We start from the raw sequence: 18,419 nt of genomic DNA on the forward strand, positions 1-18,419 counted from the left end.
CAGCTCTCCATCTCCCCCTATTTTGCAACCAAACCCTCTTCCTGTCATGTACCAGCTCTCACACACACACCATCCACCCTCTCCCTGTTGTGATAATCGCTGGTATTCTCTTTTTTTTCTTTCCTTCACATTGTCTTCCCCTCATCTTAAGTATGCGGGGCTCAGACTAACACGCTGTCTCTCTCGTTCCCCACCTCTCTCGCTCTCTCTCCTCCACTCTCGCGGCTCTCCACGGCTGAGCTCTCGCTGGAAGACCGGGAGGAGGAGGAGGGAGGAGGGGAGGAGGAGGAGGTGGTGGAGAGCGCGCGCGAGAGAGGAGGGGGGGACATGGCAATGGGGGGATGCGGAGAGAGAGATTTCTCTCTCTCCCTCTCTTCTTCGTGGCCGTCACTGGGCCCCAGAAACAGGAGCGTGTGGTTCATTTACAGGTAGCGGCTGTTTCCTCATTCATTGGCTGGCTATGGATGTGAGGAGAGGACAATGGAGAGAGGGGAGAGGTAGATGATGCTATTGAGAGGCCGTGCCTTTTCAAAGACAGACTAATAAGCTATGTATTCTGTGCGTGCGTGTGTCTCAGAGTGTGCGCGTGTCTTAAATTTGTATTTTTCCTATGCATGTGAATATCTGTGGGACGGAAGTGGCTATTGAATGGAGACTCTGCAGCATGTTTATTTCTGTGTCTTCCTCCCGTGTGTCTCTGAACGCTGTGTGCGTGTGTGTTAGTGCATGAAAGGGAGCACATATTGATGCATTTCAGTCAGACAGTGTGGGTGTATTTCATTCTCTTTGAGTCATGATTTCTTTAAGCAGATATTTTTCATTCACCAGGACTTCCCATTTTTTCCTGTTCCTTTAAAAAGGCTGCTGTCACATCCCGTTTTTTTAATGTGTCTCATTGTATCATTAAATATGTGAGGTATTTTGACTGTACAGACAGATGAAAGTGAATAAGTGGCAAGAGTGCGGTTTATCAGCTCCTCTCAAGCTCTGATTTAAGATACCGGTCATTTCTGTGCATGCCTGTGTGTGTGCATGCATTTGTGTTTATGTGTGTGTGCATGCGACTGTATACACCGAATAAAATATATATGTGGTCTTCACATATGAGTGTATACGTCATAGTGCTTGATTGCTGTGGGAGTATCTCTCCTGTACATACATTTGCGTATACGTATGTCCATCCCCATCCACAGTGTGTGTCACTGACATCAAGTGCTTCACTTGTGGTGTGTGGGGATTGTCCCCACATAGCCAGCCTATCTGCATGTTCATTCAGCAGATGAATGGTTAAAAAGCTGCCTTTTATCTCAGTAATTGTGGATAGAAGAGAGGATGACTCAGGAGGGTACATAATAACTCGGGTCTCTAGTAGGCTTCTAGCTTCACTGCAGCCAGTTTAGAGAGAGTGTGTCCTACTGGCCAACACAGATTAACCAGGGACGTTTGCGCTTTTAGTGTCCCTAATTGGCCAGGTGATGGTGGTCAATGTGGTGACAGACGAATTGAATAAAAAAGTCTGTAAAAGGAAATCAGGTGTTTCTGTGACGCAACTTAGAACCACCTGGAGGACCAACGCAGGCCGTGTTTCCCCCCTTGTAGAAGTGGCTGGATGAAGAGCCCGATGGATCCGTCCACCCACTCCGTGTTACTTTGATCCTCAGAGAAGGAAGGCATGGTGGAGGACAGGGTGAGAGAAAAAGGAATGAGGTGTGAGGAGCAGATGGCTGGAAGGCGGCTGTGCGTTGGCGAAACACTAACATTGATGGAGAACACACAAGGGACGGACCTCAGTAGGGGAAACTAGCGATCGTCTGTTCAGTGCTAAAGTTATGGCTTGGTGTCGAAAGTCTGGATCTTCAGGCTCGTAGGCCAACGCTCATGATTCTGCTGGACCTCTGTGATTCCACAGCCAAACTTTATTACATGCTCTGCCGGAATAAATACACAAAACATTGCCAGCTCTGTACTGTAAGAGACAGTGTGGAATATAATATTACACTGTTATTGTTATTTTAGTGCCAGTATACACATGGGTGTTTCAGGAGACGGCGAAGGCAGAATGAAGTCGGAGGGGCTTGTCTGCCAGGCATTAAAAAAAATCAAATCTTCTGCCTTGAAAACTTAAATGTAAATCAAAAATGTTGGCATTTTTAAATGATACATTGATTTTTTTTCTTAGTTGTTACACGTCCAAGCTACCCTGATGGATGCTTGGCTGCAGACCGTATTGCCAGGCAGCCAATGAAATGGTCGTGTTTAGGTTACAGAGTCTGACTCACCGGATGTGGACTGTGGGTATAAGCCTGTCATTTGCCGACTATTTCAGTCTGCATTCTCCTCCTTTCTGCATTATCAAAATCCCTGTCGCTATGGGAAACAACAACCTCTTAGATATAGCAACCTACATGCTGTAAATGGCAAGTTACCCTAACCTGGTTGCTAATGGTACAAACTTAAACAAGCTAGCAGCTCTTACCTTTTCTTTTGCTGTGATTTAGATGGGGCACCATCATTGCATCCTGGGCTCAACGCCACCCAAGATGATTTGCATTGGTTAAATGAAATACTAACATGCCAGAACGCCTTTATCTTTCATACCAGAATGAGAACTTTTCTCCAGCACTGACACAGCTGGCTTTGTGACACTAGATTACAGAAAGTTAAAGTTGGATATAGCAGCATGGTTTGGGATTTAGGGTATGATGACTCAAGTGAAGGAGACCTAATTTGTGTGCAGTCTGAATGTAAATGTGATGCCTGAAACCATTAACTCAGAGCCAAAAAGTGTTATTTACATTTGCACGATTCACCCAAACTTCCCATTTAAAAGGGGGAGGGGCAAAAAACTATATTCCCAGTGGAAATTATGTCCTTGAGCATTATTACTGCATTGAATGGCACTCAAGCTTTCACTGTAAATAAAGACGTTTCTTCCAACAGGCTACTTGTCGTGTACACACACTGTTCAGCCCTTCCAGGAAATCAAATACTTTGATTTGTCAAGTGTCAGCTTGAGTTGAGCTGAGGAGCACAAACTAACACTGAAATGAGCTGCCCTGGAAAGAAATATCTGGAATTCCTCTTAAATCATACAGCTCTGCTCGAGCCCCGGGCTCTCTCACAGAACCAGGGTGAATTGACATTGTTAGAAAGTCAAGTCCAGAAATGAGTCATGAGATGTGGCTGTGTGTGGCAGTGTGGAGTCCATTTAACCAGTCCTATATTAGAGAAAGGGTTGTAAAGCAGCTTGGCCAAATGTCCCAGACAATGTAATAGAATAATGAAGGAGCTTGCTGGGCCAGCTGTTACACTACTCCAACAGTCTCATAATAAGATTGCATCACCAATGTCTGTGATCGCTGTTCTTGCCCTCCCCAGGCTGCAGACTTTGAGCAAAAGGAGCTGTTTGTGTAGGGAGATTAGAGGCCGAGTTCTTCTTGTACATAATTTGAAGTGTCATGTATGACCGGTAGTGGTGCGCTGGAGTCGGTAAAGCAGTATCCTTGCAAAAGCTGCCAGAGGCGGTGAAAGCTAATGCAGCGATTTAGGTGCATTTGGAAGTTTCCATTATCAGTGAAGTGTATGTGCACATTTTTCTAATGTGCCGTTCCCCCCGGCCCAGTGCTTGTCAGCTCTAGCTGGATAAGTCCGTAGTATGGAACGTCATCTCATATCCACTTCGTCCCATTGTGACACTAACTGTATCCCTGCCATCAACCCTTTTTGTGCACCGGTGCTTTTTGTATGACATTCTCAAGCCAACCTACCTTTTGCTGCAGTGTGATTTCATAATGTGATGCAGTATAGCTGTTTTCCACATTCAGAAAATGCTTTATTTGCATGACAATAAGACTTTTCTGTTGCTATAGAAGTCATATGGCTCTCTCTGTCTCTTTCTCCCCGTCTCTCTCTGTCTCCCCCTTTCCACTTCCCCTCTGCTCCCTCTTTACTCTCTCAAAGTGACTACATCATTAAGGAGAAGACAGTGCTCCTACAGAAGAAAGACAATGAGGGCTTTGGCTTTGTGCTTAGGGGAGCCAAAGGTGAGTCTTTTCTGCAAAATTAATCTCATATTTTTCTGTCTCTACAGATTTTTTCAGTCTCAAATGCTCTTTTTTCTCTCTGTTTAATCTCTCTATCCCTGCCCTCATTTTCCAACCCATGTCCTCGTTATCTGTGTCCCCTCATGCTCATCCTTCTCGTCTTGTCCTTTGCAGCTCAGACTCCCATAGAGGAGTTCACTCCGACGCCAGCGTTCCCCGCGCTGCAGTACCTGGAATCTGTCGATGAGGGGGGTGTGGCCTGGAGGGCGGGCCTGAGGATGGGGGATTTCCTCATCGAGGTGAGGACGAGATGTGTTTTGGACTAATACACAAAAAAAACTGATGCGCCTTACATTTCTGGGTCGACGTTGTTGTTGGGTGTTGTATATTTCATATTTGCAGCAAGTCAATAACTGTTTCCTTTTAGAGTTAGGATGATTCACAAACCACACAGGAAGAACTCCAAGATAACAAAGACAATAAGGCATCATTAACAAGGATCTAATATAGCATTTTGAGTGAAGGATTCAAATTTTACTAGTGATTTCCCCAGTATCGATTGCAGCAAGTGCAGTCATATTCCACTGAGAGTGTCAAAACTCATTCTGGAAATTGTAGGAAATTAAGAAGACATAGACCAGACAGGCTGCAGAGAAGTGGGTACAACAAAAAACTAAACTTCATTACAAAGGATCCTATAGGATGGACTGAACTGAACATCACAGATCAATGATATCTGCAGGGTGGACAACAGACACACATTACAACACAATAACCTTGCAGGAAATACCAATTTAATAAAACACATAGGGCCACATCTCAGAAAATGGCAAAAATATACGCTGTCTTTTTTCCTGGTACTGAACCTCCAGATGCGAGTGAAGGAGAGCTCATAAGGATAGTTAGCTCCGCCAAGGAGGTTATTTATTCACTCGTTTACATTTGTTGGTTGGTTGGTTGGTTGGTTTGTCAGCATTATTGCAAAAAAATCTACACTTAAATTATAGTTGGAAGTTATGGGTTTCTAATCTGGACTGATAGCGGGGCGTATCCCCATGTCAGTATTTTTGCACATTCCTGTAGAAGACTGTACAGCTCTATCATTTAAATAACGGTCATTTTATACACGCTGTTTTTCTAATATCTTTTCATATATTATTGTCAATTTTTTATTTATCCCTCTTGACTTGTAGTACTTCTTTTTGTGTTTATTGTTTAAATATTTTCTCTATTTTTATTTATGTGCACCCATATACCAACGCAAATTCCTTGCATGTGAAAGCTCACTTGACAATAAGCCCAATTGTTATTCCGTTTCTACCTAATTATCAATATATTCGGAGGCAATAAACACGTTCATTTGAACAAAAAGAACATGAACTATGAGGATGTGGAGATGATGACCATTTTGATTTTAATGCTGAGGTAAATGTAGCCAAACACACACAAAAGCTTAGTTGTAGCCTGGAGTGATTTTACAGTTCACTGATGGTCAAGTTCAATTTCAAGTTTTTGAACACAAACTACAACATCCTTCTATTCTTTTCTTTGTGTTAAAGATAATAATAATAATAAGATAATTAATAACAGCCAAATTTCTTATTTTTTGTATCAAATAATCAGTTTTTAGTCGTGTTCAAGCTTATATTTAATGCATGTTTTTTTTCCTACCACAACCTTCCTTGTGACTCCCATCTGTGCGATGTTTATGCCTCCCTGCAAAACTGACAGCCACAAAATAGCTTGACCTCAGGAAATCCAGTGGAATATATAAATATTAAACCCTTTTAAAAGGTCTTATATTATTTGTGTGATTCTTCCTTAAATGTGTATGCAAACTGCAACTCCAGCCTAGTGCATCTGCTTGTTACATGCAGAACATGAGTTTGCGTCACATCTGCACCTGAATAACAGGCACAAAAATCTGGCACATGATGTTTTTTAGGATTGAGGTTTTGATCATTTTTTTACAAAGTATATTCTGTATTTTATATGTAGTGCATTTCAGAGTTGCTGAGAGGTTCTTGTACTTGGTGTTGTTCATCGACAGAGCTAACGTCTGGCCATTTTGTACCTTTAAAGGTCCCAGTATGTTGGCTTGAAAACTCAGTTCTAAAAATGGTGATTGTCAGACCTCTTTTAAAGCTGACACATACTTCTAATTAGTATTCAACCTAATATGAGTCACTTATGTAGCTGCCCAAGCCTTTTTGTTTTACTGTAGTCGCTGCCTGAATTGGTGCTGCACACATTCAAAACACAAAAAAAATTATGTGCAGTATGTTTGAAGCTAAATGTAAGAAAACATCTGCCAAACATGGGAAAGCTGCACTACCAAAGTGAACCAGTGGTCACATGAAGACCTTCATTAACTGTTTTGTTAATTGTTTCATTTAAATTGATGCAACACATCAGCTCATTTAGCTCTTCTGCGTCTTCGTGTCTGTCAGGTGAACGGCCAGAATGTGGTGAAGGTTGGCCACCGGCAGGTGGTCAACATGATCCGACAGGGCGGCAACAGCCTCATGGTGAAAGTTGTGATGGTTGCTCGAAACCCTGAGCTGGAGGACACTGCTCGAAAGAGAGGTAAGAGTCACATTTTCCCTGTATGTCATTTCCATCGTATGTTTATGATGTGACGATAAAGCTGATTGCATGTTTACTTCACTCTTAGAGCCTGTTGCAATGTGGTCGTCATTGGTGACTGTATGTTTATACGAGAATACTAAACATTAAGTCTGTATTTGGCTGGCTTCCCTTGGCAGCCCCGCAGCAGACTAAAAGACTGACTCCTCCTGCCATTGCCCTGCGCTCCAAGTCAATGACATCAGAGCTGGAAGACATGGGTAAGATGAAAGAGGGGACAAAGGACAGAATGCAGAGAATAAAGAGGGGAGGGGAGATCTGGGAAGACGTAAAAAATAAATTAGATTTGAGTCCCCCACTGTTTTTGTCGGGGGGGGGGGGGCTTTTCAGGGTTGGCAGTCCTCTGCAGCATTACGGTACAGCACCATAGCACTATTAGGGAAACACAGCATTAAATATTAACTGAGTTGATGCAGAGAGCCAAGAAAATGATCCAGTATAGGTGTGATTTCATTTTTTCTTTCATTAGCAATAGTTTGATGGGGAAGGAGCTCTTTGATTCATTTGCACTTTTGATATTCTCTGTGAAGAACAAATGTGATAATTAAACGGTTAGGGGATACAAAAGCAATTGTGTGTTGTAAAATGATACTTGTCTGTTGCCATCAGTCACAAACTGCTGTTTGTTTTTCTCTTTCTCCTGCTGCATACAGTGGACAAAGGTGGGAGAATCATGGATTTGTGTGCTCTCATTATCATTTCCGTCCCCCATCACCATCCCTCTCATCACATCAGTATTCACACCATCACATGTGTCGGAGTATGTATTTCATCCTTTCATCTGCTCAATACACATGACAACACAGCAGTTCTAGTCACACCTAATTTCTGTTTCCCGAATTATGTATGCCACAGCTGCGTCTCCGTGGAAAAAGAAAGCAGGTGAATATCAGCCTTTATCATTACCCCCATCAGCCCCTGAGCTTTAATTAAAAGTCAGCCTGTTTGATGCTGTTCTTTTTCTCCTCCATTTTCAGAATACGACTCCTCTCAGGGTCCTGATAAGAAGAGGACAGTTTATCAGATGGCACTAAGTAAGAAATCACTCTCACCGCTCTTGTCATACTGTAAAAAGGGTGTTTTTAAACCTTGGGGCTCAATGAAATCCTCCTTTTCATGTTTCTGTCTTTATTTTCTGCTCCCTCCCACTACCTCTCTACATTTCTTCTCTGCCCTGCCCATGCTCGGTCTATGTTTTAGATAAACTGGATGAGATCTTGGCTGCTGCCCAACACACTATTACATCAGACAACCAGGGCCAGAGGGGTCATGGAGGCAAGAGGGACCGGAGCAAGAGTATTGTTCCCAACTCCAATGAGGTACAGCTGGGAATTGGAAGGAAATGATTGTCGTTGCCATAAGTTTTGGTTCTGCTGGCTTTTTAGATTTCTGATTTATCTGCAAAATATTAGCAAACACTGCACAGTTCTGGACCAGATTCACATATACAGTACAACAGAGCTTCTCTGCTGTTTCAGGATGTAGCACATATTTAGTCATGGATGTGACTAATGCTTGCAAAAAAAAAAAAAGATTCCTATCGATAACCAGCTTTAGCTTTTTTTTAGCTCTATGTGTTCTCCTGCCCTCACTGCACTTTAAAGAAAATGATTGACAATGGACCACCCACACCAAAACACGTTTAAATGCAAGGCAGGTTGTGTCCATTCATCTACGCTGTTTTTCCTGATACACTATACTGCGACTGACTGGTTCTTTGGTAACACTTTATAATAACCATCATTATTAAAGTTGTGATATGTAAGCATTTTACTTTAAAACATAAAAAAACTTACTAAGATTATCAACAGGTGTTATTTCATGTTATATCAATTTGGTCTTGTGTGTTGTGTTGCAGAGACACCTACTGAAGTTAGCATGTTAACAAGCTAGCCCCGACGGTCCAAGGCTCCTGTGCTAGCTATGTTGACACCAACACTCCACTATTACTCTGAGCTCACAATCGAGGCATACTCAAGTCAGCTTATAGACCCACGTGCTACACAGCTAACTGCGCTAACTATGCTGCCCCCTATTTGTTTTAAGTATGAATAACCCTAACCCAATAGGTGGCCAATTCTTACATACTGCACCTTTGAATGGTAAACTTAGAATTAATTAAACTTTAGTTCATAGTTATTTGACTCTTAACAAACAATGAAATGCTTCATAAACCATTTATTAAGCAGTTGTTTATTGTAAAGTTGCAATTGGTGTTTATAATGCTTTGTCAATGGTTAATAAATACTGTGTAGTTCATTTTTAAACATTATTTGGATGGTCATTTGGAAGTTGCAAATCATGTTTATAAACCTTGCATACATCATTTGACAGTCAAACAGTCTATTAACTAAGTATAATTCATTAAAAATTAACCATTTATTAATGATAGTGAAAACAGCAGTTTGACTTGATCATATCTGAATAAATGTCTTCTGTCTTTACTCCCTCCTTCTTTGCAAATTCTCCTTTGCTCCCTTTTCAAAATGTTTTTCGACCCCTGAAGCAGCCCTATGAGCAGCAGCCGACAGTGAGTATGGTGCAGCACGGACCAGGTTTTGTCTACAATCAAGCTCATTTTCAACCAGGCCATGGTCAGCATGCAGTCATGATGCGTCAAAAATCTATTGGTAATTGTCAAGGAAAGATTTCTGCCTGTTCAATATGTGAGTGTCTGGTTTAACTTTCTGTTCTGTAACCACCTGTATTCTTGTTCTCAGGCGTAACAGAGGAAGAGAGGCAGTACCTTCACCCACCTGCTATGAAGCTAGCACGCAGCCTGTCAGTGCCGGGACCAGAGGAAATCCCTCCACCCCCTAACACATCAGCCCCTGAGCCACCTTTATCCGCAGGTCCTCATCCTGGGAGAGGGCCTGCTATGCCCATTCCCCCAGTATCTCAAGCCCACTACCAACTCCACTCCCAGCCAGGTCATCCTACTCAAGCAGGCTGGGAGAGGGGAGGACCTGGTGGGATGAACCAGCAGGTCATGGTCCCCACCCTCCGCAGACAATCAGAAGGACTGTGTGCCAGAGAGCCGGAGGCACCCAGGAGAGGTGGTGGCAAGATGGGAGGGTTAAGGAGAGGCTACAGCAGCGCTACACCACCGACAAGTGCTAAGCCTAAGGCCCAACAAGCGCCACAACATCACCCGCACGCGACCAGCCGGGAGCAGGGTGGAGTGGTTGGCAGGGGGGCGACCAGGAGGGGTGGTCGAGGGGCTCTGATGAAGCAATCAAAAGTGGAAGATGGGCTGAGACAGCACAAAGGAAAAGGGGGTGCAACTAAAGAGAAGAGCTCCATCCCCATCCCCACCATCATCGTCAAAGCGCCCTCCACCAGCAGCAGTGGCCGAAGCAGCCAGGGCAGCAGCATGGAAGCTGAGCCCTCCCATGATGCAGAAGAACCCACCTCAGCAGATGCAACCCAAGACAGCCCCAACACCAGTCTACCCTCACCGCTCACCCCCTCACCACCTCAGCCACCTACGTCCACTTCCTTGCCTTTATCAAATGTTGCCCCATCTGTTTCCTCGCAGCAAAATCTGGAAAATATGGATTACACTTTGACATTTGGTTCGACCTTTGGTGGAGGAGGTGGAGGAGGAGGGGCGCGCAGAGAAAGGGAACGTTTCCGAGATATGAGAAGAAAGAGCGCCTCTTTCTTCCTCTCATCCGAGGAGGACATCCAAGGAGAGGCAGGAGGAGGAGCAGGGGAAGGAGGAGGGGCACTAGGGGCAAGAGTTCAGCCTTTACAGGGCTCACAAATGGAAGTGCCCACTCCTCGTCTACGGCCCTCCAAGTCTATAGATGAGGGCATGTTTTCTGGAGACAGTTATGTCAACTATTCCAGCAGCATGCCCCCAGCCTTCGGCCTGCCTGAGTATTCTTCCCCTATCCTCAGTCAGGATGGCCAGCCCAAGTCAGCTCCCTCAATGTACGGCACCCAGCCCACTACTACCTTCATCCACCCACTTACAGGGAAAGTTTTGGATCCCTCATCCCCACTTGGCCTGGCCTTGGCTGCCAGAGAGAGGGCCCTAAAGGACGACCGCAGGACTCGCAGAGAGGAGAGACACTTTGGTCGACAGCTCTCAACAGTGGGAGCATTCCCTACCCCTGTTCAGACCCCAACTCCTTCTCTTTTTGCAACCCCTACACAATCAACTTACACTTCCCCAGTGTCCCTCCACCTAACCTCCCCCACCACCACCACCTCGCCTGCATCTCTGAGCCGGCCACAGTCACCAAGGATATTACGTTTGGGAGGCGGAGGTGGGGAGAGGATGGAGAGAGAAAAGGAGGGAGGACCCAGGGAGGGTCTTAGAGTTCGCTTTTCAGAGGACAGAACCAATCAGTATTCAACCCAGTATTACCCACAGAGCCCCAGGGAGAGAGAAAGAGATAAGGAAGTGTATGACCCCCGACCTGCTCCACCCATACAGCCTCCACCACCGCCTGCTCAACCTGCACCTCGCAGACCCTCCTTTCTGCAGATGGAAAACACTCCCCACACCAGCTACATCCCTCAGTACACTGTCCCCACAGCCCCAGCACAGACACATGACGCAATGGGAGAACCAAGAGCAGCGGCAGGTGGAGGGGGAGGTCTAGGACTCATGGTTCTCCCTCCACCAGCTCCCTCAATAGATGCAGATGATGAGTTTGTCTTTGCAGATCCCTTGCCCCCTCCTATACAGTTTGCAAATGGTAAGCATGAGAGAGTCCAGGAGTTTTCTCGGCAGCATCACCACCCGAATCAGCACTCTGCTGATATTGCTCCACCTCCTCCACCCCCTCTTCCATCTGCAAAGTCCTCAAACGCTACCCAACCTTCTCAACAGGGCGGTGACTCCGCTGCCTCCAGCCTTACCTCCTACGACAGCGAGGTGGCCAACCTTACACAGTCGGCTCTTTCTCCATCTTATCCATCCCCACAGATATTTCCTTCCTCCACTGTCAGCACCACCTCTTCTGCAGCTGTGCCTGCTACATCAGTACACAGACCACAGCCCATGTCCCATTCTCACCCCTATTACAGCAGCTCTAATGACTCCTCGGTAGGTGGTCACACCCCAGCCCAGGACAGAGGCACTGCCGCCCTCACCACCACCATGACCTACGCTACCACGACCATGACAGCCTCTTCTGCCGCCTCCACCACCACAATCTCCCCATCGTCCTCTGACTACAGCATGACCACACCTGGGCCAAAGGCTGGCCTCAGCACAGGGGGTAAAGCTGCTGACCACACTCAACACCCTACTATTATACCCAAGAGCGGAGACTGGCAAGATGCAGTGGTGGATTCTGGGATTGAGGAGCTGGACAGTCACAGCAGTAGCGACCACCATTTAGAAATGCTGGGACTGAGTGGGCTTAGAGGAGAGAGGGGAGGGATCGGCGGAGGAGGAGAGGGAGAGAGAGGAGGTGAGCTTCAGGATTCTTGCACAACCTACTCAGGTGGGCAAACATTTGAGGTGCACAGCGCCAAACTGGCAAACCCTGTGTTTCCAAAGATGACTCATTACAAGGAGGGGGGAGGGAGGGGTCTGCCTGTAGCACTACGTAGGCAGAACAGCACCAACCCTGCTCCTTTGCAGCTGCAGAGACAAAACAACCCAGAAGACGCCAGGATAGATGGAGCTCTCGCAGATGAAAGGAGGCGCAAGCAGAGTCGATCCAAAATGGAGGACGGCTTTAGCTCTGCTCTGGCTGCCTGCTTAGAGAGGCCCATGGACACTCGGTCAGTTGGCTGGGATGAGATCGGTGACCACGAGCTGGGTGGAGTTGGAGTGCAGAGAGATGGTATGGTTCTGGAGGGCCGCAGACTTCATTCACCGCTTTCGGGCGTGAAGGCGAGCATCATCAATGAGCTGAGCTCCAAGCTGCAACAGATGAGCAGCATGAAGAGCATGGATGACTGGAGCCATACTGCGAAATCACCCACCATGCACAGGTTTGTTTGTTTTCATCAACCAGGACTTGATACAAAAATAGAAGTTTGCGTATTTCTTATTTTAAATAAAACTTTTTTTTTTTTAGGATTAAAGGGTTCTTTTTGTTTGTCTTTCAGGTATTCAGCGGATTACACTGATGCATTTCACAGCCCCCCTACTGGCCGCTCCACCTCACCATTGCCCACCTCCTCCCCACAGCATCGTCAGATCCTCACACCAAATCTGGCCACCCCTTCTGTCTCTCCTTCCCCTCAAGTCCCAATTCAGCGCAACTGGACCCGCTCCCCATCTCCACAGATGCCTTCCTCCCCAGTTCATTCTCACCCTCCCCATTCCCCAACCTACTGCCCCTATCCAACGTCGCCAAAGCATCGGTCCAAGATGCGCAGGCAGACTTTTGATTTCCAGTGCAGTCCCACGAAGGAGATGCGGTCTTCAGTCTCTCGGCGCCGGGCTCCCAGCCCTCTTATCTATAGCACTGAACAGCCGAACCCCACCCCTCCCAGACCTTCCTCTCTCCCCATCCTCCCCAGCACACCTGTCTACAACAACCCCTTCGACTTCCCTGGGCCCCTCACTCCTCCTTCGCCTGGCCTCCCTTTAGGAGATACCTACAAGTCCTCAACTCCTCCACTGTTCTCCCCATCTGGTGTGCCAAGTCAAAACCCCCTACTGGTCTCCCGTTCTCTCTCGCCAACACATTTTCTCTCTGGCGCCTCCTCCCCCATGCATTTGCCACCCAGCCCGTCCTGTCTCAACTTTCCCCATCTCACCCCTCCTCCGCCAGCCAAACCCTTCGCCGTCAAGCCCCTGCCCTACTGGACCAAGTATGACGTGGCCGACTGGCTGGCTTACCTTAACCTGGGTGAACACAGAGAGCGTTTTATAGACAATGAGATAGACGGATCACATCTGCCTTCGCTCACTAAGGACGACTTCTTGGACCTCGGAGTGACACGTGTGGGACACCGAATGAACATCGAGAGGGCGCTGAAGAAACTCACTGACAGGTGAGGGAGGACTCTTAGACTCTGGAAAACGTAGAGGCAACGAGGTCAAAAGGTGAAAAAGGAAGCGCCGGATGGTGAAGGAAAGTCAAAGTGTCTCATTCCTTCTAGAAACGTTAGCTGTGCCATCCCCTTTTTGTTTATTAGATGCATATAATTTGATAAGTTATCTCATCTCCCCTCCATCCCCTTCTCTTTATTAACCTGTTTTATCAACCCTATTAAGTTTGCGCCGTCTTTATTTCATTTCCGCCCATTCTTATTCTTCATTTGCCCTCCTTCTCTCCCCAGGCGGCTCTCCTCTCCTTTGCATGTCACTACTTCTCCCCGAGACACAGACTGAGAGTGAAGGGGTGATTCAAAGATGACAGAAAGGGAGACAAACAAATTGACAAAGATGAACAATAACAGAAGATGTGCAAGAGAAGAAACATGGACATCAACAGGTTGTGTTGAACTGAGCCTAAGGGGAAAGTGTTTTCTTGCAAATTTGTTATACATGTAGAGAATATTGTTTATGAAATGTGTGAGAAAGAAAGGGTTTGAAGAATTGAAGAGTATCATATGAAAATGACGCTCTTCAACTGAAAATATACTTTAAAACTTTTGATGGACAGGCATTTAATTAACACACCGATTTGTGCTGTAAAAGACAAACATATATACACACACAGACACACACTCATATCCTCACACACACACACACACACACACACACACTGACAGATGGATTCTCACACCATCTGCTGTCTAGCAGCAGTGAGAAAACTTCAGTCAGAGTTCAATAAAAGTTAAAAAGTTGCTGCTTAAAGGGTAAACCCCAATAAAATGTTGCTGGATGTTGGTGAGCCAGAAACACACAAGAGTCACATCCTAACATCAGTTTTCTAGCTTTAAGCAGATCAGAGTATCAAATGGCTGTGAATAGTGGAGCCAAAGTCCGAATATGAGAGAAAGGGTTTTGTTTGTAAATGATGATAGAAGAAAATGGTAGACAACAATAGTATTCTTTTATATATTTGCCATATTCCCCCAAAGGGTGCCCCAATAAGCTTTGTATGTATGTACTTTGCGAGCACTAAATATATCTTACATGTTAAACGGGATTCACTATTAGTAGAACCATTTGTTTTGTACTAAGTGCTGATCGCAATCATTCATTTCAAACTGGTCAGGGTATTTATAACTGTTGAATTCAAGTTGTGCATAACGAGGACATACAATTATTGAGAAAATATTGTTGTGAAATTACCTTTTATTATTTTCCTGATTATTCTATAGAAAGGAGAGGAATTTATAAGGGTTTGCGAGTCACATGAAACTGCAAATCATCTTTTCTTAGACTTTATTGGTGTTTATGGCCATAGCACAGGTCAAGGGATGGATCTATCCTCTTTTAATGCCATAATGTTGACCGCTCTCTCTCACACAGCAGGTGCAGTGATCAAAAAGGGCTTTTTACTGCTTCTCTGTCTGCCTGACTTCCTCAACCTTCAGCCTCTGTGAGTCTGTGTGTCTGATTTTGTGCGTGCGAGTGTTCGTTAGCCTGCGTTGGTGGCCAAATGCTTTCCCTGACCTACACCTTTCTCTTTCTAATGCCTTTCCCAAGACATATTTATAAAGGTCACTAAACTTTTTCTTTCTCACTAGTTGACAATCCCAATGGTTCCCTGTTCCACACGTCCATCCTCGAAAAGAAATATTCTGACCCACTTTTCAACAGGTTTTCTCAGAGTGATAAATTTAAAGTAAATACTGTATATGTTACATAGACGAGAACATGAACGCCCTGGACTTTTTAACAGTTTAGCCATTCCCTGCAGTGAATTCAACTGTAAGGCAAAAATACATCATTTATAGATCTATATGTAATGATGATGATGATAACATAAAAATATAGTATAATAAAGATAATTATATTAAGTCTGTATACATTTTTAAGAATCTCCGTCTTCCAAATAGTGTGGACACAAGCTTTGTTTTATTTATGTTTCCTTTTGGGTTTTGTTCTGTAAATGCTTTCTATACTGCTCGCCCTGTGGTGACCCCAGTGCAGCTGACACACGTTAGTTAATACGTATTCTCTCTGTGTGAGTTTAAATTATGACTCTGTATTCTCATGCTGAGTTGCCTCAATGCTGTTTCTGAGAAGTGAAAGGACTGAGCAGTAGTGTAGAAAGCATTACATCCTATGATTTAAAGAGTATTTTAGGTCTAGTGAAATGCATAATGAATATGACTTCATACAGTATGAGCATAAGTATGCAGAGATAAAAGGTATATATAAATATATACATATATATATAAAGTTTTGCTTTAAATAAAATAAACACTATAATAGAGGTACAACTAAGGTGTTGAAATAAATGCTAAAATAAACTATGGCCCTGTTGTGATTCTCTTTTCTCCTTGGATTCCCTCTTCTGACAGACTCACATAATGATCCAATTTAAAGTGCTGTGTTTAAATTGAGTCATTTGGCAGCAGCTCGTCTCAGCCCTGCGGTGCTTGAACACAACATTGTTTTGAGGTCCAGGATTATTTTCCCATCAGGCTCGGTGAGCTAATAGGACAAAAGAGTAGAGCTCGCAGGGAGAGAGAAGATGAGATGGCTTAATTCAAAGCAAGCAGTGGCCGCATTCATGCAGAAAACCGAACGACGTCTGTAAGGCAGGAAAACAATGAAAAACAACTTGGAAGGAGATGAATGTTGCATTGTTCACGAGCATGGTGGCCAGTTTAAGATTCATAGCGGAAAATTGTAAATATAAAGCCGTTTTAAAGTTTGTGCCAGTTGTCCAGGTGGCCCTTTCTTTGTATTTTTCTATTTGGAGTCTCTTCACAGTTTTCAAAATTACGGATGTCAGGGCTTGTTTTTCTCTGTGGGGAAGAAGCCGCAAACTGGCATTTTTCTTCCGACAACATGAAAAAGACTTCCACAGAGAAAAACACTGCAGGGATATACAGCAGCCTTCCAAAAGATGTTGCGCTGACTAACATGTTGGTCCAACATCTCCTATCAGTGCCCAATTGGGCTGGTATCCGTTGACTGCAAAGGCCACAGCATATCATCATCAAGCATCCGGATGGGTACAGTTTTTCAGTCATTTAATCAGGTTTTTAGTTTGAATTGAGGTTGAGTAAACATGGGCTCTAAATCTGGAAACTGAAATGTCATTTTATTATACTGGGGTCGAGGCAGAAATCTCGAAGACTGATATCTCAAAACCTGGGCACATAAAGCAGAAGCTATCTGCATGACAAGACACCACCACCTACCTGTGTGGTAACTGAGAATATACATATAAATTTGGGTGAACCAAACCTTTTGTAAATCTCAGTTGGGACATACTGTAACCCTCAGTTTATCAACAATTATCAACAGAATGTCTGTGTATTGTGGTGCAGAGATGTCTACTGAAGTTAGGATGCTAACAGCGAGCCCGTCCTGTCCTGTCTTGTAATACCACTTTGTACCACAAGAGGTGATAGTAGTTTCAGCTAGAAGATGTCTGCCAGTGGAAAATCGGTTACGTTCAACAAGCTCCACTAGTGCTTTTAGTCTGATAAATAAACTCACAAAATGTCAAGGAAGTAAATATTCTTACTTAGAGGTTACTGGGGAAACAATTGTGGGTGACACATCCAGTGTTCGCTGGAACTAGTGTAAGTAACAAAGTATCATAATAACTGACACACCTGTGGCACTTTCAAGTCTTTAGATGCATTAGTTAAGTTAGCTAGCAATAACAAGAGTGTCGGTAGTATTCACACGATAAAGTCACTCACCTAGATCTTTCTGAATGAATGATACACCATACCAGTCACTCTGAGAAAAAGGATTGTCAGCTAATAGTGCCACTGCCTGCAGGGCTAACTGAGCTAATGGCAGCTAGTAGCTGCATTCAAGATAGCTGAAGATGGTGAGCAGCAGTTGGCAGTTACTCTGGTGATATGCTGCCTCCTGTGTGTGGAGCGACCTTCAACAGGTGACGGGCCTTTACATGCATTTAAAGTATTTTCATTGTGGCCCATGATGTAAAAGGAATACAGACCGAATCACAGGGACGTTGCGCTAACAACAACAGTCACTTTCAGGTGGACAAGTGGGAGTTGATTTGTATTGCAGAGATATATGACACTGGTTTATTTCTGATGTCATTTTCAGTCGTAACTGTAACATTAGGTCTCCAACCAAACATTAGTGAAAAGTTTTATTATTAAAGGTGCACTATGTGGTTTGGGGGAAGAAATTTATATCAGAAGAGAAGGATCTTCATTGACTGATTCTTTTATGCATAAACAAACAAAATAAACAAACTCTTTGTTCACATGACTGAATAAACTCAATAAACAAACTGACCTTAAAGGACAACACAGTTTCAAACTGTTTTACTTTGTTTATATTTGGCGGACCCTGCCACCTTTCTAGCTTCAAACAGTATTCTGGGGAGCTTATTTACCTCTAAGAACAGCTTGTTTATTCAGTTATGGAAAAGATAAATATTTCTGAGTTTGTATTATTACCTCATTAATATTGTAAAGATTTCAATTGTTTGAATTTCTTCTCCAAAACTACATAGTGCCCCTTTAATAAGATATGAAAGCATCAAACATGCATTTTAGACTAATTAGATGTACTGTAAGCTAGTGCATTATGTAGAGGTTTTCTACCCAGGAGTTATTGTACCCAGGAGTTACCTGAAGTGTTGTCAATTAAATCACAAAAGTTTCAACTTTTAAAAAGACAAATAATATGATTAC

General features: G+C 44.2%; 1 protein-coding gene across 1 annotated transcript in view; it reads left to right on the forward strand.

The window, feature by feature from the left end:
• LOC141015688 (SH3 and multiple ankyrin repeat domains protein 1-like) overlaps nt 1-13,998 on the forward strand; it is a 31,322-nt gene extending 17,324 nt beyond the window's left edge. Inside the window, exons 16-26 of the mRNA XM_073489838.1 lie at nt 3,961-4,043; nt 4,218-4,342; nt 6,494-6,629; nt 6,809-6,889; nt 7,545-7,571; nt 7,667-7,723; nt 7,890-8,008; nt 9,196-9,319; nt 9,410-12,647; nt 12,765-13,658; nt 13,947-13,998. Coding sequence (XP_073345939.1) covers nt 3,961-4,043; nt 4,218-4,342; nt 6,494-6,629; nt 6,809-6,889; nt 7,545-7,571; nt 7,667-7,723; nt 7,890-8,008; nt 9,196-9,319; nt 9,410-12,647; nt 12,765-13,658; nt 13,947-13,998 — 4,936 coding nt within the window. The remainder of the gene's footprint in view (nt 1-3,960; nt 4,044-4,217; nt 4,343-6,493; nt 6,630-6,808; nt 6,890-7,544; nt 7,572-7,666; nt 7,724-7,889; nt 8,009-9,195; nt 9,320-9,409; nt 12,648-12,764; nt 13,659-13,946) is intronic.
• Nucleotides 13,999-18,419: the final 4,421 nt, after the last annotated feature.

The sequence above is a fragment of the Pagrus major genome, chromosome 20, assembly GCF_040436345.1.
Source record: "Pagrus major chromosome 20, Pma_NU_1.0".
In the NCBI taxonomy this organism is placed as follows: Eukaryota; Metazoa; Chordata; class Actinopteri; order Spariformes; family Sparidae; genus Pagrus; species Pagrus major.